The sequence below is a fragment of the Vitis riparia genome, chromosome 4 (genome assembly GCF_004353265.1).
Source record: "Vitis riparia cultivar Riparia Gloire de Montpellier isolate 1030 chromosome 4, EGFV_Vit.rip_1.0, whole genome shotgun sequence".
Taxonomy (NCBI): Eukaryota; Viridiplantae; Streptophyta; class Magnoliopsida; order Vitales; family Vitaceae; genus Vitis; species Vitis riparia.
In genome coordinates, this window is record NC_048434.1 from 16672641 (window position 1) to 16695153 (window position 22513).

The following is a 22513-nucleotide window of genomic DNA, read 5'->3' on the forward strand; positions in this document are numbered from 1 at the left end:
AGCTTGTAATTTGGTTGATGTAATGCCTTCTCATTTCCCCTTTTTCATATAGAATTAAAAGGGGTATGGCATCAGAAAGCTAAAAGGCCAGCTCAAAAAGATGCATCTTCATGTACTCTGAGTCAGCTTAAAGAAAGGAAGACTGAACTGCTGACCAAGTATATAATATTATTTGTGTCCAACCGTATTTAACCAAATACACCTTTCTTGCAATTTCTTGGAGAATTGAACAAAAGAAGAATAGGTTCTTCTTACAATAGCTTGTCAAAAATGGCCGAACACACCGTCATCTCAGACTGTTTTTAAGTAGAGTTATTTTTTCAAAAAGCTCATGCCTGTGCCTTTATTCATGTTGATGAGCAACGGATGAGTCATTAACTAAAAGTTAAAACATTCACCCACCATTTCTATCCCTTTAAATGCACATGCATTTTACAGGTTTCTTCAATCTCTTGAAAGTAGAGCATTCAAGGCTTACTTGTTGCAGACAAGTCAGTTGGAGATAGAGATACTGAATTGCAGCACTTCTAGAAATATGAAGAACCAGCTCCAAGAACACATTATTGGAATCCCAGTCAGCTGCCAATACGATAAGCCATCTCCTCCAAATGGCCCTGGGGCAATAATTCCAAGTAAAACTCATTTTTTCACTTTGTTTATCATTTGTTTTAGTTATAGAGGACTTCAGAATGGAAGTTGTTTTACCAATGGGGTTGTCTTGAAATTGCAGAAAAAATGAATTCAATGAATTATAGGATGAACAATAACAGCAAGAAGGCAGACAATTTTGTGGATGGAGTCCGAGAGCATGGTATGTTTGTAACTGTTTCTTTTTTGCTACAGTTTATTTAAGAATCATGAACATCCTGATTTTAACTACCTTTCATTTATGAAACTGCAGTGAAATTAGGGCTTAAGTTCTCTGAAACCGTGAAGGGAAAGTTGAGCTTGGGGGCTAGGATTCTTCAAATTGGGGGAGTGAAAAGAGTTTTTAGGAAAAATTTTGGTGTTAGAGAAGGAGAAAAGCTATTGAAGGTTTCCCAATGCTATTTATCGACAACAGCAGGCCCTATAGCTGGCCTCCTCTTTATCTCTACTCAAAGAGTTGCCTTTTGTAGTGAAAGATCAATCAAATTTTCTTCTCCAAATGGTGAATTAGTTAGAATCCATTACAAGGTGGGTTACTCACATTACTCTCTCTATGTCAACCCATCTCTCTTTCCATGATTTTTGAACATCTAAGTAAATTCGTTTTCTTTTGTGCAGGTCTCTATCCCACTAAGAAAGATAAAGAGGGTCAATCAAAGCGAGAATGTGAAAAAACCTTCTCAAAAGTACATGGAAATTGTTACTGTGGATAACTTTGACTTCTGGTTTATGGGATTCTTGAATTACCAGAAAGCTTTCAGCTATCTTTGACAGGCAATCTCTCAAGTGCAGAATCCAGTCCAGAAGTGATTCAAGCCGATAAGTTCTTCCCTCCCACTTCAATAAATGTAATTACACGAACCTAATGAAGCTCTGCACAGTGAAAGGCTTTGTACAAACTTTTTTTTGTTAATGAGAAATTGATCTCCAATTCTTCAATCCTTAATTTCTACTCAGTCATAGAACAAGTTGTTCCAAAGTGATAATTGTGCTTGTACTTGAGTAGCTTGGGGAGATGAAATATTTCATCTTCCCAGGGTTCTCAACAACCAAACACGATTTGCTGAAACTGTGGTGAGATTGGGGCCTAAGATCTCTGAAACTGTGAAAAAGAAGTTGAGTTTGGGGCCTAGGATTCTTCAAATAGGAGGATTTACAATAGTTTTCATGCAAATTTTCAGTGTTGAAAAAAAAGGCTGTTGAAAGATTCTGACTTTTGGTTTATAAGGTTTGTGAATTATCAGAAAGATTTCAACTATCTTCAACAAGCAACATCTCAAGCATGGAATCCACTATAAAAGAAAAGTGGCTCAAGCCAATACATTTCTTCCCCTCTACTTCATCTGATATTGTTAGCAAGAGCCCAACAAAGCTCCAAACATACAATTTTTTTACCGTTGCTTTTCCATGAGTAGATAGAATCAGTTATTCTAGGGTTGTTCACTGGTAGCCATGACTTTTGATCTTTCAAAACAATATTGAACATCCTCATCCTTTTAGTAATCTAGACTTCACAACTTCTCCCTGAGACTGAAGGAGTTCAAAAGAATTCAACTGGTAATCATTCCTCCACACCCCTCCACAAGCTTGTTGAAGTTGCACTTGCAGACCTAAATAGAAGGTAATGCAACCATTGTCATTGTCTGTACGACTGTAACTAATACCTATGTTTCCATTCTTCTTGGCAACTTCTCTCATGAGTGTCTAAACTTAAAACTAACAGACCTGGAACTGGCATATATATGGGGCAGACCATATAGACACTGTATGGACTGCAAATCCTGGTTTGATATATGCTGGGGAGGCAAATTACGTCAAATTTTTCGGTCAGCCAGGCTATAGCACTAAGAACTCCCAGATTATGTCAAAACCAACATAAATTTTTTTAACATCAGCTACAAACCTCATTAGTTTTTAACTAAAACATTGGTGTATTTTATCAACAAAGAGGACATTGTTTCCCTTCATATATCCTGAATCCATGTAAATAAACTTTCACTATTGAACTTCGGTGTAACTAGTTTACACAGTTATCAATGAGGTGGGACTAAGTAATGACAACCCCAACATTGGATCCACAATTTTTCTGCAACTCTTAAAAATACAGTGGTTCAAACACTAGATTCCAAGCAAGACTTAGGAGCAATGGTAAATGAAGCAAGACCTAGGAACAATTCAAGCAAAATTAGGAGTAACCCCCAAAACAAATAGTTGAAAATGGAAATACTAATATGACAATGAATTTTCATTAAATGAATGCTGATTACAAATTTACAGTTTGTAAGAATATTATAAAGAGAATTCTTTGTGTCGATGATTATATTCACAAGCTACTAAAAGCCTCTATACAGTTTTCAATAGAAATATCATGAACATGAAGGAACAAAACAAGAAACAGAGAATGGCTTTATGGAGATGACAACTGCCTTCCATCATTCAGGATGCCAATGAAGTTGGCTCCTCCTGCCATTTCCAAATATCAACTTGTCCAGTTCCATCCCCAGTGAAAAAGAGTCCCCCAGGACCTATTTGAATCGCTCGGACTTCTTCCTTTGCAAAAATCCTGGCCCTCTCGGTGAATCTATGCCACAACAAATAAAATTAGTCCACCAAGAAGCAAGGAAGAATAATGGAATTATGAAGGGAAATACAACCTAGAAAGTAATGGTTATACTCACGATGGTAATTCATATAGCCGAACAGAATTGTCATTGCAAGAGCACAACAATATTGGTTTTCCTTCTGAATCGATCATACCGAAAAGTGCAAGCACACCCTGTAACAAGAAGCAGAATATAACAGCATTATAACAGAAATATATCACAGTACCGCTCACATTCCCTTGATAAAAAGGTTCCTAGAAGCAAACCAAAATCCACCATGCATAAATTAAGATATAAAAAGAAATGAATGACAATAACTTACATGTTCTTCATTATGTGTATAGGTCACTTCCAAGTTGCCAGCTTCAGTAGCAAACCAAACCTAAACCAAAACAAGTATCAGAACAGACATCCAGTCTAATATCCATGGTGAATGTAATAATTGTGATCAGAAATGAAACTGACCTTAAATGTTTGGTCCAATGAACATGATATCAAATAGGGACCCCAACAACCAAGAGACATCACAACTGATGCATGCTCCTTCAGAGTATGAATGCACTGTAATGTATTAAGATCCCACACCTGAAAGGAATATAATAATCACTTTTATATACACATTTCACCAAGAAATATTATAAACCATGACAATGGAACAACTGAGCAGTGTTAAAGACTATCATTAAGTCAAATAACATTAACTACATATTTTAATGAACCATGAATTTTGCAATTTGGAAATTCAAATAATTAGTGTTACCAGTGACTGATTTTTCCAGGACTCTAATGTACAACATGCTATTACCATTAAAGAGGAGATTTGCGTAATTGTCATATGCAACGATAATAGAAGCTTTTGAATTAACAAACCTATTTCTGCTGAAGTTGCTCAATGAAATTGGCTTTCAAGTGCTATTTTTCCAGTCCACATACTTTGTATAGATTCGACTATTTTGCAGTTTTCACATAATGGGAAATGATAAAACAAACACCCTTAATATAAAAACACAAGCTGACATATTTCCAAACCACTCTGCATAGAAAAATGATATAATAGTACATAAAAGAGCTTAATTAAACTTACTCTTATTGTATTGTCCATGGAACCAGAATATAGCCTCCCACCACCAACTGTGAGCGAAACCACAGCACAATCGTGGCCTCCCAATGTTGTAGCCAGCTCAAAAGCATTGATTTCCTTATTGGGTTTCCATGCATATATAGTGCCATTCTGCAGCACCAAAAATTAAAAATAAGAAATAACTTTGTAGTGTGACCCCAACATGTTGAAATAGTGAAAGAGAAAAAAAAAAATGTTGGACTCAAATGTGCAAGTTCTTTCACACTGCCATTTTCAGGTTGTAAAGCAGTATGGGAAGTTGGGACTCCATTAGTCGTTTACAGGGGTCAGATGATATACCAAATCATTACCATTCCTAAGAGCAGGACACAGAAATTTACCTCTGCCCCTGCGAAGAGCATATCATGATCCACCACCATAGCATAAATTTGCCCAACTGGTCCATCCAGAGAGAGATCAGCACAATACTCAATATTCCATGCCTGAAACAGTACCAGCATAGATTCGATCAGATACATCAAATTATAATCAAACTGAATTGAACAAACAACTTGAAGATAATAGGAATAAGTTGTATTTCAATCTTACTTTAACAACATTTTTTATCCCAGCAAATACCCATGGGCCCGCACTGATTAAAGACCCAATTTCCCCTCCAAGGTTGACTGCACCATCACAGTGACCAGTATGGCAGTCCCAAACCCGTATATACCCATCTCCACTGGCAGTATAGAGCTTGTCTGAACCAGAAGGAAGCACAATTCCTGAGATGGCCTGAACAAAGAAAAAAATTCTCATGGATAAGATGTTCAATTTAACCAATTAACAAAAGCACCATCTTAATTACTGCACCAAGTACCTTGATGTGCCCATTAAGCTCTGCCAACTTGAAAACCCCATGGCCCTCAAACCATGAATGGAGATACTGGCACTTATCTGCCTCCACACAATTTCCATGTAGCCAGTACTTGCAGACCCTTTCTCCAATTACTTTCTGTGTAATTCCATTTCCAGAGCTACTTCCTGCTCTTGTTGGACTTGATGAACACCTTAGATTAGTTGAGTCCCATTCACCCTTCTGGTCAGAATAGAGAGTCCTCTCCCTGTTGTTTCTATGGGATTGATTTGAAGCTGATGAACACTTCGGAGTCGTTGAACCTGATGACCTATCCAGACTCGTTAAACTTGATGCACTCTTCGAATCAGAGTTGGGATTCCTCTGCCAGCAGTTTTTGCGGAACTGATTTGAAATTTGATAGTGGGTGTTTTGGGGCAATTCTTGGTGCAGGAACCTACAAGGGTTTCTGTTGCACCTCCCACGGAGCCAATAGGAACAAACCATGTTGTTCACATGTCTTCTTCCCCTTTCATTTTTGTCTCCAACCAATCTTGATGGCTTGATGTCCATGGCTATATCACAAAAAATACATAGGTAGAACATATAAGTTTGCTGCACCAAAAAAATCCTTCAAAATCCTCACATCAACATCGAGAAAAACCTTAAATCTATGATCTTCAATTTAAAACCCTCAGAAATCCACCATGATCCTCAATTTAAAACACTCAGAAATCCACCACGAATAGCTGCAAAACATCAATTAAAATAAAATAATTTCATCTCTTCACATCCATCAAACCCTTAACTTTCCAATTCTTAAAAACTTCAATCCAAAACCCAATCTATCAGAATCTTTAAATCTCCGATTCTCAATTCAAAATACCAAACAAATCTACCAACCCATCTTCGATATGAATCAAAACCCTCAAGCAAAAACCTAACATATAAAGAAAACAGCCCCATAGGAAGTTTGAAATTCCACCAACACTAGGAGGCTATGATCATCGTAACAGGTATTACAAAATTAAAGAAGAAGCAGCAAACCTGAAGAAGAAGAAGAAAACAAGAGAAGAAGGCTTAGTAACCGACGGTCTTCAGAGAGAACTACACAAAAGTTATCTACGAGCTTGCTGTTATGTTCTTTAGCTCTTCTCTTTCTATTTATAGGCGTTGGGATCCTTCTGATGCAAGTAAGCGCGGGAATGTTTAAAATTTGAATTTCCGTTAAACGGGCGCGTACTCTTCACCTGACTTGATCTGCCCGTTAGGCGCCGCCGCGCCGCGTCAAGTAAATAAAAAATTTTTTTTAAAAAATGAAAAGAAAGATTGGGAATCAGTAGGAAAATAACAAAAAAAAACTAATGGTTTTGTAGACCCCACTTGAGATAAGTGGGGGCCTCTTTTCTCCACACCCGGAAAATCAGCTGCATAAACATGGGCGGCCATGCTGGTGGTTGGCAGACGACGTGCTGCTGATGCGAGGAACAGTAGGGCAAGTAGTGGCTTGCCAAAGAAGATAGGAACAAGGGAGAAGAAGGCGGTGGGGTGGTGGTGATAGGAAGGAGAGATTTTTTTTAGGAGGCAGGAGAAGGACTGCTTCGAGGAGTTTTTGGAGAGCAAGGACTTTGAAAAGGGATTTCCAGCTGATTTTGTGGTAACTTCTTAGACTATTCACGCTCACTCATCTTCGTTTCTCTTTTTCTTTTATCCTTCATTCTCCCTAGTTATTTTCGGTTTTTTTGGACATTGATCGATTGTTGGGGTATAGGTGAGATGCTGTATTATTTTTCTCTTAGTATTTTTTTTTCTTTTATCTGAATATGGCTTACTCTAACAGTGGAAGTTTGTTAATGGTCTCATCTTGATATTTGCCTTGACCGCTCTTGTTGCACCGCTGGTTTGTGATCCATTTGATTTCAACATGAAAAGAGATCTTACTTAATGCTTTGCTTATTCTATTTAATTTGTTCTGGGTACAATATATCTTGTTTTGTTCCTTCCTATATTCCCGGTATCTCCATCCATATCCCTGTTTCCGGCTCACATTTCCGAATTTGCTCTGGACTATGTGTTTCGCGTCCTGATCTACGTTTGAGGGGAGAGGATTATGCTCCGGCTTACTATCACAAATTCATGACTCCCAGTGGGCGAGGCATCTACTCAAGCGTACCCAGAACTAGAGCCTACTGTACTTATTTGAGCGTTCTTATTGAAATATATTTCGCTGATGTTCATGCTGAGGCACACAAAACCCTAACTTCTTTGATGGCGTTACTGGCATTGGGTATGACTTGGTTCACGAGACAAAAATTTTGATTTAATCCATATTGAACTTCCTTCTGGAAAAAGACCTTTTTTCTAGAGTGGCAGATGGAAAAGGCAATCTTGTTGTGTCTACATCCTGTTCTCTTCTCCACACTGCTGTTGATTTTGTGGATGAAGCTAAGCTTGACAAAGAGATCAATTTATGGCTTGTATTTGCATAACAGAAAGTGCATGAAATGAGCATCTTGGTTAAGGCATTATCTGATCAGAGAGATCAGGACCTTTTGTTATAATGCTGTGGCTCATTCTTCCAGAAAGTTCTACCCGAAGGTGACAAGCGAGAACGTCCAAAAGTCTGTTGCTCCTTTGAAGGATTCTGATCGCCGCCGAGCCACAGATGTCAGTGCATGGTTAGATGCACAGCAGAAGCCGTACCTCCCAGTCCTTCCCACTACAACTATTGGGTCTTTCCCTCAGACCATGGATCTTAGAAGAGTTCACTGTGAGTTCAAGGCTATGAAGGTGTCTAAAGATGACCACGATAAGGCCATCAAGGAGGAAATCAATGAAGCTGTCATTATCCAGGAAGAGTTTGATATTGATGTTTTGGAACATGGAGAGCCAAAGAGAAAGGATTGGGTACTTTGGGGAGCAATTATCAGGTTTTGCTTTCACTTTCAATGGGCGGGCTCAATCTTATGGACCCCATTACGCCTAGCCACTTATCATATATGATGATGCGTGTAGACCCGAAGCTTTGACTGTTTTCTGGTCCTCAATGGCTCAGAGAATGACCAAGTGTCCAATAAAAGGAATGCTAATTGAGCCCGGTCATCACCATACCTAAACCTCTCTTCACTACCCACGTCCTCAATGCCTACCCCATCTTTCATGACTCTCACACTGTTACCATTCCAACCCATTCAACACCATGCATGCACCATTCATCCTCACTCTCTTGCAAGTGCTCACCACTCCACGTACCCACTACACCGAACCCATTTTCCCTCACTTTCTTTCTCACTCCTCACTTCTTTCTCTAACATCTCAATACCTATCCATCCAACTCGCTAACCCACTTCGTCTCTCCACTAAACCCATTCCTCTCTCTACACCACATCACTCACCTATGCCCACCAAGAAATCCCATAAAGAGCGGAACCGAGGAAAGCTACCTGTGATAACAAATTCAGCCGAGGTGATGGAATAAGAAATCTGGAAAGAATTCTCTGGAGGCCTCTTTTGTAGCCGTGATTGCCAGACTTCCCGTTACCACCTTCTTTCACTTCTGTTTGGCTCGTCGGAAGTGGAATCCATTGCCCATTGGGAACGAGAAGGGATCCGTCGGGAGCACGCGCTGGCCAACCATCAACCGGGCATCTGTTTCAGGGATCAGCCATGCTTCGTCTACGATCAATTCATCCTCTTGACACCTCGCACATGTCAAGGATGACTCGTACCGAAGGCGTGATTGAGTGAAGCTATGGAGTTTCGTATACCCAGCTGCCCACCGTATTTGTGTCATGCCCATCTCTACAGGAATTCTAAAGGCTACTCACCTTCATGCATGGGGCCATGCACTCGTACCCACTTTCCATGCCAAATACCCATCAAACTCATCCTTCATCCCTCTATCTTCCATATTCATCTTCATACCCAATACCCATGCACATGCGCCCTTCGCACTACCCATACTCGTCCCTCATGCAGGCCGCCACCTTTCCTCTCTCTACATTTCCCATACCCACTTCACCTTCTAACTCTCCACTCTTCATACCATTTCCTCACCACTCTTTCACCCTCACCACCACATACCCATTTTTATTCGAATGGCCTTCAAACCCAATCCCTCAGTCATTGCACGGCCGTGCATGGTCTCATTCTATCATACCCATCATGCCCATCTTGCACCTCACCACCTCATCACTCATCTCTCCCGTCCATTCTCATGCATACGTACTCATTTCATCTCTCATTTCTCTCTCTAAAACGGTGAAGGGAGGAAGTAATTTAGGGTCTCAAAATGCTCGTGTTGTTTGAAACTTCGGCGGGCTTCGCCCTATTCAAGGTATTGGATGAAGGGAAGCTCTCCAAAGTCGAGGACTTGTGGAAGGAGTTCTCCAGTTCAGAATCGGCCAGACAGTTTTCTCCATGGCCGAAGCTGTAGACAATCCCTCTTCCATCTCCGGCGAGTCTGATGAGGACTTCAAGTATGACTTCCAACGAGAGGAAATGTACAAAGCCTCCATCGCCGGCGCCGTCGATGCTTACGACCGCCACGCGTTTCTCCACTTCAAGAGCTCCGAGGATTGGCTTCCTCGCGTCGAGGGTTCTGACTCTGATCTGCTTCCGAAGCTTTTCTTCTCATCTCTCAAGTCTCGCAAGAATGACATTGCTGTCAAGACCAAGTTCACGATATGCGAGGGACACGACGGGACTGAGTTATCGGATGGTGATGTTCTGATTTTCCCGGAAATGATCAAATACAAGAGTTTGAAAGATTCAGATGTGGATAGTTTTGTCGATAATGTGATGGTGAATGGCAAACCCTGGGTTTCTGGAACGCAAGAGGGGTTGACTGGTTCCCACATATTTGAGTGTGCTCATGGTAGCCGGGATAACAGATGTGGTGTTTGTGGACCGGTACTCATTCAAAAGCTCAAAGAAGAGATCGACTTGCGAGGGCTGGGGGATCAAGTTTTTGTAACCCCTTATTCTCATGTTGGGGGCCCCAAATATGCTGGAAACTTGATAATCTACAGTCGAAATCCAGAGGGAAAGATTATGGGCCATCGATATGGTTATGTGAGTCCAAATGATGTTCCTGAATTGCTTGTTCAGCACATTGGGAAGGGGGGAGATCATTGAACGAATTTAGAGTGGGCCATTGCAAGGTCCATTTGCCACCCTGAAACGAGGAATCTAGCCCAATAAGAGCTGGACGCAGTAGTGGCCTGAGGCAGGCTTGTAATTGATTTGGGCTTGCCCCGATTCACTCATCTCCAAGCCATAATCAAGGCTCTTTCATCTGGACTCACCCTCATATGTTTCTTGTTGCATGGCCACCTTTGGCCACGTGGCTTTCCTACTTCTGTTTATTTATCTATTTATTCATTCGTTTGTTTATTTATTATTATTATTCTTACTTTAAAAATAATTTCCATATTCCCATTTCTTCAAACAATTTCTTTTTTTCAAAATCCCGTTCCTCAAGAAAACTTTCTATGTTGCATTTATTTATTGCCAATTTAGTTATTATATATATATATATATATATATATATATATATATATATATATATATATTTATTTATTTATTATTATTATTATTATTTTGTTTTATTTTATTTATTCATTTCTATTTATTATTTATTTATTTATTCATCCTTAACATCTTTCTTAGGTTTCGAGCATCTACTCTTCAATAAACTTTGCTACCATTTTTTTTCTTTCCAGCACGCAATTTTCACGACATCCATATTTTTCTGAAAAAAAAGTGTTTTCAAATAAATAAGGATTAACTTCCGTAATTCCGAATAATGGAATTTATGAAATTAATTCATACAAAAATAGACGGGCTTTGGTGGAGGCCCCACATACATGATTTTTTATGATTGATTGATTTTTTTATGATTGATTGAATGATTGATCGATTTAATTGTCAGGCATAATTGATTCTATTTTGCATTATGACATGCTCGGAATTATTTCTTAATTGTGCATTAACCCCGCTCTCTTAATAGCGCATGATGGTTCGTGGCCTAGGTACGCACTCATTCTCACTCCGATTAAATCTATATGCATTTTATGATCCTCACACGTGTATGAGCATTCTGAGTATTCGCTTAATCACCCAGCAATTGCCACATCAGCTTCATTCTATTAGTAGAGACCCGACTTTAGGGGCTTAGAGGGGTGCTACGGTCTCTACCGTACCTTCTCGATAAGTAACCTGACCCCCGAACCCGATCCGGTTTTTCGTAGATCACCTTTTCCAAATAAGGAGTCACACTTAGGGTTTTTCTTTCTTATTTTGTTTACCCTTTTAAAAATAAAACAAAAAATAAGTGGCGACTCCAAGTCATTTTCAAATAATCAATAAAAAACCAATTTTTTCGAAATAAAATCGAGCTCGCCATCGAGTGGGAAACGCATGAGCTGAAATGCGGGATCCACAGGTTTATAATTTTTCATTACAAGTAAATTTTCTTGAAAAATCAATATATTTTAATGGTTTATAAATTAATATATTTTATGTAGTAATGGTTTTTTTCTCTAATGAGAACATTCATATCAAAATTTTATTAATTAAAAATATATTTTAATCTTTTTTATAATAAATTTATAAATAATTATTAATATTTACATAAATGAAATAATATATATATATATATATATATTCTAAACCCTCACTAATTTTTTATTATTTATTATTAATTTTTTAAAAATTAATATTGAATCAAATAAATTAAAAAATATATTAGGTATTAAGATATATATATATATATATATAAAAGACATGCAAAACGCAAAGAGAAATACGGAGGGGCAAAACATTTTGGGAGTCAATATTCTCTTTTCATTATAGTGAAAATTTATAACAATTATAAATAGTCATAATCTCACATTGAGAGCGCTAGAAATCTTGTATATTGGTATGCTTTAATTTTTAGCATTGATTTATTATCACTTTCGGAAAATAGGATTAGGGTGTTTTAATCCTAACATTAAGTGCATTAATTTACATTATTTTAATGATTAAATGTCTTGTTTTCTCAAATAAAATAGTTAAAATAAAAACTGTTCCTTTATCTTGCAGAATATTCTCAACAGAATTTTTGGTTTTTTTTAGTTTAAATTCTGCAGCAAATATAACACTTGTCATCAATTCCTCTGTTGGTGGTTATGTTATGGGAGTTACCCCCAGGTTTTTCTGTCATGAGGAGATTCATTTTGCTTCTCAGACCAGTCCCATTGACTCAAATAACCATCAAACAGTGATAGATTCTCAACTATAGTGCAACATGATTGAGTCGAAGAATCCAAGGTCGATTAGTCATCATTCTCAGTCTCAGTAGCATGAATTTATTTTCTTCCTTTTGGGTAGAGATATTGATGACCATTGTGATTACCCACCCCAATAATAGCAACCTCAGCCACTTTCAACTCACTCCCACATAGAGGACTGGGGAAAATCAAATAACCATTCCAATGTAATAACCGGATATTGAAGGACAGGTTAACTTTGTCATTTGATTCCAAGTGTGACCCTTGTCCGATAAAACATGACATGTCTTTTGAAAAAGTTCCCTATTACTATTTGGTGGGGTTTTGAGTTAGTCCCTGCCCTACCAAACTTAGGTCTCTTTTTTTGTGCCAAAATTCACAGGATCTGATTTATGCTTCTCCCTCAAACCATAATAAAGACCATCTGTGAAAAAGGACCAAAATTCATGATTTCTTTCTTTACTATTATCTTCACAAGTTCTCACTTCTCACTGAGATTTAGGATTATGAATCTTGCTGGGGTCCCTTGAATGTTGTGATAGATGAAATATCCATTGTATTGTTCATCAACACTGTGTCGTTCAACATGGGCCTTAGACTCCATAAAATATTAAATTGTGTGTTTTATAAAAATAAAAATAAAAAGGAAAAAAAAAATGAAAAGGGATTAATTTGGGCTTGGATGAAATAAGGTTTTAAAAGAAAAATGAGAGTTAGTTATTGGGATTTTTTTTACTTGGGCTGGGCTTGAGTGGGCTGTTTAGTAAGTGAATTAAAAGGAAAAGAAATGGGCTTGAGTGGGCTATTTGGTAAGTGGATTAAAAGGAAAAGAAATAGGCTTGAGTGGAAAAGAAGGGAATAGTAGCAGATCGTGGGAGAAAGGGGGCAGCAGCATTATGGAAAATCTCACCTCGCCAGAGCTTTGACCGGCCGTTTGGATGGTCAAACGACCTCCGTTTCGGCTCAGATTTTGAGGGGGTGTTCTACTCGACGAGAGGAACAATCCTACGGTGGCTAATCATATTTTTAGCGGCTACATTCTTAGATCTGTGGTAGGGGACCCTAACCCTAAAACTTAAATTTAATATGTGTAGACCCTCAATTTTGTCCCTTTAGCACATGTCTTTAAGTTCGTTTTCAGTGCTCCACAGAAGTTCTTTGGTGGCCCATTACTACTCGTACAACTTACCTTTTTCTGAGTCACCTTGGAGATTCTGGTCGAGGGATTATCTGACCCCTTATTATGACCCCTGGCAGCCCTATTTTAGACTTAGGCTTTTCGTTCATTTTTAGGATAGCTTTTAAGGTAGCTCATTTAGGCACCCTAGGCCCACTTAGGCACTTAGGCCCACTTAGACACTTAGGTCCATTTAGGCACCCTAGATCCACTTAGGCACTTAGGCCCATTAGGTCCACCTTGGCCCACTTAGTCTCACCTTGGCCCATTAGTCTTTTTTTTTAGTATGACTTGTATGGTTGTATGACCCATTTATCTCATTTACTTATTTATTTATTTATTTATTTATTTATTTTATTATTACTAACCACTTTTATTTGATCATTTATTATGGTTTTATTTATTCATTTATTTTAATTTATTTTCATTATTATCAATCATTTTTAGTTATTTAGTTATTTAGTATTCTTACTTATTTGTTTATTATCTTGTTATTTATTCATTTATCTATTATTATCATTTTATATTCTCTTATTTATTTATTTAGTCATTTATTTATTTTATTATTTATTATTTATTTTATTATTTATTTATTTATTTATTTTAATAATTTGAAATTTTTATGGAAGAAGTCCACCATTGGAGAAGTTTTTGAAAATGGTAAAACTCTTTAAATGATATGCATAGATTGTAGGTGATATGCGTGGATTGGTATTGTTTGAAATTCAAAAAAAAAAAAGAGTTTTTCCGGTGCATAAGATAAAATTTGGAGAGAGGAAGACTCCTCACGTAGAAGGACTGTTATTTGCTATAAAAAGCTCTAACAGATTGGTTTTGGAGGGAGGACTTTCAACACATAGAAAAAAAAAACAGAGAGAGAGAGAGGCGGAAAAATTGGAGTTTCAGAGAAGACTTTCTAGTGAGAAGCTGTTGGTGGAGAAGAAGGAGAGGGCGGTTGAAGAAATCTCAGACGACATACCAGTGGGATCTCCTTGCCAGAAGAGAGCGTTTCTCGGTATGTTTGTTGAGAACTCCTTACTCAGTGTTATTATCACTTTGTTCTATAATTGGTTTCGTGTTCTAATTTGTGCTTGAGAGAGAGGGTGTATACACTCAAAGAGGAAGTTGTGCATGAGATTTATAAGAGTGGTGTACACTTAAAAGAGAGAACAGCAGATTGGTGGACAAAACATTCGTACATTGCACAACTTCAGTGGTCAAAAGGGTAGTGGAACTAGGTCCAGATTGCAGCATAAAATTTATGTTTTTTTAAAATGAGACTTCAAATGGTGGGTCCCTTGGGATCAGGGCTGGATGATAGTGATAGATATGTAGGGATGGTGGCAGCTAGTGGGGAAATTATATTGTACATCAGCTTCAGCACGTAAGGGAGTAGCCACCATTCTGACATGAATTCCCCATTGTGCACCCTGTTTATGATTATCTTCCTACAAAATACACAAGACTTTGTCATCTCAGGTGCAGCTATAACATCAGTATACCTATTGAGACCTCTTCCTACTGAGATTTCTTGATCTAAAATCGGTTTGTTAAAAAGAAAAGAACTACCCATCTTAGGTATTAAATTATTTAATCTTTGCTGCCAGTTTTCATCAAACCACTGACCCTTCAACTTCAAAAATTCATTTTGACAACTTTAGGATATCTGTAAAAAATTTCCAGAAATTTTATGACTTTCCTCACTTCTTGAACTTGAAGTTGAGGTTTTGTTTGAGTTAAAAAGTCATTCTGAGATAGAAGATATAAATGAGTCTTTAGGGGGACTCCGTTTTCACATAGTTCTGGACACCCAAGATCTTTTGGAAAAAATAAAATACTAGAGGACTTTTTAAAATTGATTCAATATTTTTTCTCAATTATAAGCTTCTTGAAATTGATTTTAGACACATAAAATATTAGAAAATTTGCATTTTTGAGGGATATATGATTTTTCAAAGTTGTGCCTACTGCGCATGCTGGAGTTTGTGCATCTGATTAGATTTATAGTTTTAAAAATATTTTTGAGTACTATTCGACCCCGAATTTATTTTTTTATATGATATATACATTTTGAAATATGTGTGTGATTTTTTTTATGATTTTATAGGATCATTTATTATTTTTTAAAAATTCATTTATGCACGTCACTTTTCCTTATCTAATCTGGACTTTGTAGAACCTTTAGGTGCCTTTGCGATAATCTGTCTTTTGAATGAGTGTTTGGCTTTCGGTATGTTAATCTAGATGTGTTTGTGTGTTCAATTGATCTCATGCTAATTCTTGATTGTTATTCTTAATAGATGTGTTTCTTGAATATTCGTCATTAATTCTTGGTGGGTATCTCGTTAGCTTATTTGATCTAAGTTTGAATAGTTTAATTGCTTTGGTAGTCTCTAGTAAAATTTACTTTTCGGAGGCCATCGAAAAATAGTAAAGATTGGCCTCCATTCTCACCACTTCAATTTTCTTGGTCGTCAAAAATTCTACTTTGTGATTTTGTTCTCTTTTGTTTTGCTTGGTATTTTGATTCATACACTTTATTGCTTTCAAATTAATTTCTTTTTATTTTTAAAATACAACACTATTCTCAAAAGCTCATTTTCCTTAAAAATCCATTTCAAAAATTCATTTAGAGTTCTTAGAATCAAAATCTCATTTTTTAAAATAATGTGCAACCATGTTTTGATTTGATCGGTTCACATCTTTCAAATAAAATTACAGTTTTGAATAAAACACGAATCAAAGCTTGTGGTCCCAAATAAATGGGATAATTCTAAGGTAAATTCGTGTATATCGACTGGTTAATTGGTGAAACCCCTACATAAGAAAATCTTTTCAAAATTTATTTTTGTTGCCACATTTGACACTTGTTGAAATCACGTCTATCTATTTTTTAGGAATTATATACAAGATGTATGTGATAATTGATGATTCTGTATACTTTGATCACTTTTGCTATGCTAAATAAATAACGAGCATGCTAGGATTTCTATATTTTATTATTTATTATCTAACCCCTTACAACTTGAGGAAGTACGTCACAAATTATCTATGTTATCCAGGTACGTCCTCTATCACCTACTTTCTGAATTCTGCGAATATACTTGTCATTGTGAAATAATGATTATGTCTAATAATGCTCGAGTGTTCTGATATACATGTTTCATTGTTTGATTATTTCTAATAAAACACATGCTGGATGATATATTGTTTAAATTAACCATCGATGTTTTATGATAGCGCTTGAGAAGCCGTCCAGGTATGCACCCTAACTCTCTTTTATGTTAATTTGATCCTATTTGACATATTATTTTTTGAAATCACCTTAATCTATCTAGGTATCCATGATCAACCATTTAATTGCCACGTTTCCCTCAACTTAGTCAGTAGAGACCTTTTTAGGGCTTAGAGGGGTGCTACCTCCTAGAGGTACCTTCCCAATAAGTAACCTGATCCCCGGACCTAGACTCGGGTTTTTCAAAGACATGCCTTTTTTCCAAAAATTATGGAGTCACATTTTAGGGTTTTTCTTTCTTGTTTTATTTTCCCTTTAAAATAAAAATAAAATAAGTGGTGACTCCAACTTTTCCAAAAATTAATTTTTCACAAATAAAAAGCGAGTCTCGCCGATCGAGTGGGGGCGCACGTGAAAAATGCGGGTCTACAATATGTTTTTCCCTTGAAAAAAATTATAAATATTGTCATTATGAGTTAAGTAGGAATTATGGGTGTTGTATGAATTTTTCTAGAATATTTGGAAATTGTTTGAAATTTTTGTAATTGCGAGAAATTGATTTTGATTGATAATTAATTGTTTTGAATTGTTAAAAATTATTAGATGGGTTGAAAAATTCCAAAATTAGGGTTAAATTTCAAATATAGTGATTTGTGAATTTTTTGGCATTGGTTAGAATATTTTCGGAATTTTTATGGTGAAAAGTTAGTTAATTTTTTATATTAAAAATTATTAGAATAGTTGAAAATTTCCAAAATTAGGGTTTAATTTCAAAAATAGTGATTTGTGAATTTTTGAGCATTAGTTAGAAAATTTTTGGAATTTTTGTGGTAGGAAGTTAGTTAATTTCGAATATTAGAAATTATTATAATGGTTGAAAAATTCCATAAGTGTGGTAAAATTTCAAGATTTTTGATATGCAAATTTTTGAATATTTATTTGGGATATTATTGGAAATTTTAATGTGGGAAATTATTTTATTGGATTATTGGGGAATGTTGAGATTGTTGAATTATTGAGGAACCTTGGAATTGTGGCATTCATTTGCATCATGGTTATGTTGAAAAATAAATAAATAAATAAATAAATAAAATTATGAAGATTGTGAAAAGTGTATGAAATGGAAAAAAATGAAATAGTGATGAGAAGTAAAAGCCCATGTGGGGCAAATTAAGAAGGGAGAGAGATCCCTAGGGTGAAAGACCCAAAAGTTACCCCGGGAAGACTCTGAATGGGGAGTGTATTTGGATGCGAACACGTATCCTTCGGTGAAAGCCCGAGAACAATAGTGCATTGTATGACTGTGTGTCACACGTTCATGTGCATTCATGTAATTGTTGAATATTGTGAAATTGTGTATAATATTAGATATTAAACTATGTGGGTTGAATGACACTGTTGAATTGTTCCTTTTGTGTTGAAGTATTCTTTTCGTATTCTTTGAAACTTAGTAACCCCATAACCCTTGGGTGTTAGGCATCCTATTGAGCAATATGGAAATGCTCACCCCTTCCTTGTTACACCTTTTTAGATACAGATATCTCTCCTGAGGATCCACAGGTGGGGCAGGGAGGACTTCAGGATGCTCTTAGAGTAGCCTAGTGGAGTGTGGCATTTTTTGTTATTGTGTTTTTTTTTTTTTTTTTTTTTGGATTTGTTTTAGTAATTATGACTTATGGATTTGTTATGAAGCTTTATTTTGATTAAGTTGTTAATTGTAAACTTTTATTTTTGGACTATAATGAATATTTATTTAATCTTGTTGTTTTGAATAGTTTTGGGATATTGTAGTTTATGAGAATTCTAGTGGGATGTATGCAAAAAAAAAAAATTCAGAGTGTTTTGGTTGACTGCCAACGTGGAATAGGAGGAACCCTTAGGGTCAAACCTTTGACCTGGGGTCATGGGTCAAATTTTGGGTCGCCCGGAATTTGGGTCGTGACAACTTCAATGGAAGTCCTTTTGCTAATGGGGTTGTCTTTAAAATTGCAGGTAAGGTGGACAGAAAGAAGAAAATGATGAACAGACATGAGAAAAATGCCTATAATTTTGTACAGGGAATCAGAGAGCATGGTATATACTTGTTTCATCTTTCATTCAACCTTATCCTCCAGGATTAAATAGTATGATGACAATATACAACAAAACCTAAATTTGGTTTATTTTACATGAAACTGCAGTGAGATTAGGGCTTAAGATCTCTGAAACTGTGAAGGGGAAGTTGAGCTTAGGGGCTAGAATTCTTCAACTAGGGGGAGTGAAGAGAGTTTTCAAGCAAATTTTTGGTGTTGGAGAAGGAGAGAAGCTATTGAAGGCTTCTCAATGCTATTTATCAACAACAGCAGGCCCTCTAGCTGGCCTCCTCTTTATCTCTACTCAAAGGGTTGCCTTTTGCAGTGAGAGATCAATCAAATTCTCTTCTCCAAATGGTGAATTGGTTAGATTCCATTACAAGGTGGGTTACTCACTTAACTCTTTCTCTAGATCTCTCACTTCCTGTTTCTCCATCTCCATGTTTTCTATCATCTAAGAGGAAATCTTGCTTTGTGCAGGTCTCAATCCCACTGAGAAAGGTAAAGAGAGTAGACCCAAGTGAGAATGTGAAAAACCCATCTCAGAAGTACATGGAAATAGTCACTGTAGATAATTTTGACTTCTGGTTTACGGGGTTCTTGAATTACCAGAAATCTTTCAACTGTCTCCAACAGGCACTGTCTCAATCTTGAATGAGTTACAAACCAAACCAGAAGTGATTCAAGTAGAATGGTTTTCCTCTCTGCTTCATTAGGTGTATTTACATGCAGAAAAAATCTGCACAGCCCAAAACTCTGTATAAAGTATTTATTAATGAAATTTGATCTCCTATTCTTCAACTATTGTAAAAGTTAGAATGAGCTCCACCGAAGTGGTTGATGTTTTATAAGTTTTATGCATGCATTCTTACACTTAGGGTTTATCTCAAAAAATCCAAGAGAATGACTCAAGCAAAGAACACAAAACTGACATCAATATGACTATGTTAGTTCAGTCAGAGATTAAGTAGTACACAACTTTCTGGCATCCATGAGTCAATTGAGATTTCTCTTGGCATATTTAAAAGTCTACTGTTGTCAAAAACTGTCACGACCCATGTATGTATTGTCTACCCCATTGGCTCTCATGACTTTCAAACACAAGCCTTGTAAATATTACTCTGGATCAATGTCATGACTTTAAAATATAAATTAAGTAGAAATTGTTTACTTTAAACGCACTAGTTTTGGGACTTCAAAACTTGAGCTTATTAGGAAATATCTATTATTGTGAGGGTATCACATTCATCTTCCTTCTCTTAAGGAGTATCAATCACAAGGAATTATCGCATTCACCTGCACATGAGGAGTCATGGCCATAGGGAATACCAGCCCCCCAAGTGGACGCTTCTAGATGGGAAGTAGCTATACCACTGTGAATATTGTCTACCTTTGGTTCACTCACTCACCGTAGTTTAAAACGCATTTAAACAAACCAGCGTCAGACACTTCTCCCAAAATAGCGTGAGATGTCATTCTTTAAGAATATTTTAACTGAATCTGAATAGAAATCCCCCCATTGCATCCCTAACATTGGCATGCAACTTAAGGGGGATTAATAGTTTATATGGCATATTACAAATACAGGTCAAGTAGTTGAATTTAAATCGTCAGTGGAAACATAACGTCTTGCAGAACCTTCAATAAAAGGAGATGCTCTTGTCCCCCTCACTCATTTTGTTAATAGCAGCCTCCATTCAATGGATTTGAATGGTATTCTTCTCCATATTTTAATCCAAAACCCCCAGTGTTGTTCGTTATAATTCAGCCATGACATATTTTATGTTCCTGGGGTCCTTGAGATTGTGAAGTGCTTTTGCCACCCTATTCAAAACACCAAAAACCCTAGAGTTGAATCCTAGTTTGACACATGGGAATGGGGCCGGGCTGATGTGGTATTGACATGGCTGCAGGTGTCTCTTTCTCGGAAACGCATCTTGGCCGATTTAATGGATGTGCTTGCTTGGGGAAAAGCCATTTGGAAAGGGTTGAGTCATCTTGCATCAGCTGGGATGGCCTACAAGCCATGGCTTACACCGTAGGATAAAGGTGAAAGAATGCCAAAAGGATTGCATTCCAGATAGGCATCTGGGCACTTGGTCTTGTCACCTTAACTTCTTGAGGGGTTCAGTCCCTTTCCAATGGCCTCTCTAGTCTTTTCCTTTGATCCCCACAACCCAATTCCCAGGATCTCCATATTCCTATCCACTCCAAATTCAGAGACTCAAAAAAGACTGAAAAATTTTGGGTTGAAAAGAGCTTTCTTGTTTTTTTTTTTTTTTTTTTAATTTGTTCTAAAACAAAGTAATTTTTTGAAACAAATTTAAGATGTTTTTAAAAAATATTCTAAGAAACAATGAGAATAAGCCAAATTTTTTTGTATTATACGTGATTGTAAAATGCCTTCACAATCCATAAATCTATATTTTATATTTGAGGTCTCAAAAAGAATTTTATTCCTGAAAATTGTTTTTGAAGATATTACCCAATAGGCCCCCTTAAGTTCAGGTTTTCACATACCGACAATCTTTTAGAAAAATATCATGCTTGGAACTCTAAATTCCCTCCTTCAAAATTTCCATTTGTATTCAATCGACAATGCTACAATCCTCCTAAGTAAGCTCAATTAATGTTCATCCATTTTCACTAATTTGGTCCCGTGTCATTATCCAAATACACTTCATATTCGAAGTTCCTTTTAGCTAAACTTTTGTATCTTTTGTACTAAATATCTCTTTTCCTTCTACAAAAACTTTAAGCTGGAGGAGAAGAAGACGAGAGAAGAAAACATATAAAGAAGAAAATGATTCTGGTATTTCTTGTCTCTTATACAGTGAAATAAAAACAAAGGAATATATATGGGAACAACCTGTACACGTGGCCCTATTAGGATAAAACAACTAGAAACTGTATGTGACCAAAATACAATATTATTTGTGTTATTTACTCTGCTTATCAGCCCCCCGCAAACTCAAAGGCCTAGTGAGGACTATGAGTTTGTTTCAAAAATGAAGATGGTGAGACAATCAGCAAGTTGATCAGCAGATGGAGTATAAAGCATAGCAAGGGTTTTGTGAAACACCTTTTCCCGGACAAAATGAAAGTCAATCTCGATGTGCTTTGTTTGACCATTGAAAGATTGGATTAGCAATCATATAGTTGGCACTAATGTTGTCAAAGTAGAGGTAAGGAATAGAGTTGGTTGCAATGTTGAGTTCTCGAAAAAGAGAGCCAATCCAACTTAATTTAGTAGCACCATTTGCAACAGCCCTGTATTCAGACTCAGCAGTGGAACGAGATACAACTTTTTGCTTTGTAGAAGACCATGAGATGATGTTAGAGCCCATAAACACAAAGTAGCTGCTTGTACTTTGATGATCATCAAGGCTGGAAGCATAGTTAACATTAGTAAAACATGTTAAATTGTAATCTGGAGTGGCTTGGATTGAAAGACCATAATGAGAAGTCCCTTTCAGATAGTGTAAAATGTATTTTACAGCCTGCCAATGAACATCAGAAGGAGAATGCATAAATTGGTAGACTTTGTTCATAGTAAAGGAAAGATCAGGCCTTATTAATGTGCAATAC

General features: G+C 36.7%; 4 protein-coding genes and 1 pseudogene across 4 annotated transcripts; 4 read left to right on the forward strand and 1 right to left on the reverse strand.

Moving 5' to 3' along the window:
- Window positions 1-271: 271 nt before the first annotated feature.
- LOC117913473 (GEM-like protein 4) lies at window positions 272-1555 on the forward strand. Its single transcript, XM_034828458.1, has 4 exons — window positions 272-632; window positions 731-811; window positions 902-1176; window positions 1267-1555. Exons 1-4 carry the CDS (start codon window positions 536-538, stop codon window positions 1417-1419), a joined length of 606 nt encoding a protein of 201 aa, XP_034684349.1. The 5' UTR covers window positions 272-535; the 3' UTR covers window positions 1420-1555.
- A 1323-nt stretch (window positions 1556-2878) lies between these two features.
- Window positions 2879-6264, reverse strand: LOC117913447 (zinc finger CCCH domain-containing protein 48-like). The gene is made up of 9 exons (XM_034828428.1): window positions 6215-6264; window positions 5192-5742; window positions 4921-5106; window positions 4713-4814; window positions 4336-4482; window positions 3717-3836; window positions 3574-3633; window positions 3327-3424; window positions 2879-3229 (listed from the first exon to the last, which is right to left on the reverse strand). Exons 2-9 carry the CDS (start codon window positions 5738-5740, stop codon window positions 3085-3087), a joined length of 1407 nt encoding a protein of 468 aa, XP_034684319.1. The 5' UTR covers window positions 5741-5742; window positions 6215-6264; the 3' UTR covers window positions 2879-3084.
- A 350-nt stretch (window positions 6265-6614) lies between these two features.
- LOC117913282 lies at window positions 6615-8302 on the forward strand (annotated as a pseudogene).
- Window positions 8303-9586: 1284 nt separating this feature from the next.
- LOC117913283 (actin patches distal protein 1-like) lies at window positions 9587-10303 on the forward strand. The gene has a single exon (XM_034828232.1). The coding sequence runs from the start codon at window positions 9587-9589 to the stop codon at window positions 10301-10303; it is 717 nt and encodes a 238-aa protein (XP_034684123.1).
- Window positions 10304-13311: 3008 nt separating this feature from the next.
- On the forward strand, window positions 13312-19729 carry LOC117913118 (GEM-like protein 4). The gene is made up of 4 exons (XM_034828045.1): window positions 13312-13493; window positions 18846-18926; window positions 19034-19308; window positions 19406-19729. Exons 2-4 carry the CDS (start codon window positions 18869-18871, stop codon window positions 19577-19579), a joined length of 507 nt encoding a protein of 168 aa, XP_034683936.1. The 5' UTR covers window positions 13312-13493; window positions 18846-18868; the 3' UTR covers window positions 19580-19729.
- Window positions 19730-22513: the final 2784 nt, after the last annotated feature.

Bases quoted from the DNA above. Each gene is read 5' to 3' on its own strand.
- LOC117913473 (XM_034828458.1), top strand. From the start codon at position 536: ATGAAGAACCAGCTCCAAGAACACATTATTGGAATCCCAGTCAGCTGC. The intron at 812-901 runs GTATGTTTGTAA...ATGAAACTGCAG, and splicing joins GGATGGAGTCCGAGAGCATG to TGAAATTAGGGCTTAAGTTC. The intron at 1,177-1,266 runs GTGGGTTACTCA...TCTTTTGTGCAG, and splicing joins TAGTTAGAATCCATTACAAG to GTCTCTATCCCACTAAGAAA.
- LOC117913447 (XM_034828428.1), bottom strand. From the start codon at position 5,740: ATGGACATCAAGCCATCAAGATTGGTTGGAGACAAAAATGAAAGGGGA. The intron at 4,483-4,712 runs GTAAATTTCTGT...TTGGTGCTGCAG, and splicing joins TGCTCTTCGCAGGGGCAGAG to AATGGCACTATATATGCATG. The intron at 3,425-3,573 runs GTAAGTTATTGT...TTCTTGTTACAG, and splicing joins ATACACATAATGAAGAACAT to GGTGTGCTTGCACTTTTCGG.
- LOC117913283 (XM_034828232.1), top strand. From the start codon at position 9,587: ATGGCCGAAGCTGTAGACAATCCCTCTTCCATCTCCGGCGAGTCTGAT.
- LOC117913118 (XM_034828045.1), top strand. From the start codon at position 18,869: ATGATGAACAGACATGAGAAAAATGCCTATAATTTTGTACAGGGAATC. The intron at 18,927-19,033 runs GTATATACTTGT...ATGAAACTGCAG, and splicing joins ACAGGGAATCAGAGAGCATG to TGAGATTAGGGCTTAAGATC. The intron at 19,309-19,405 runs GTGGGTTACTCA...TGCTTTGTGCAG, and splicing joins TGGTTAGATTCCATTACAAG to GTCTCAATCCCACTGAGAAA.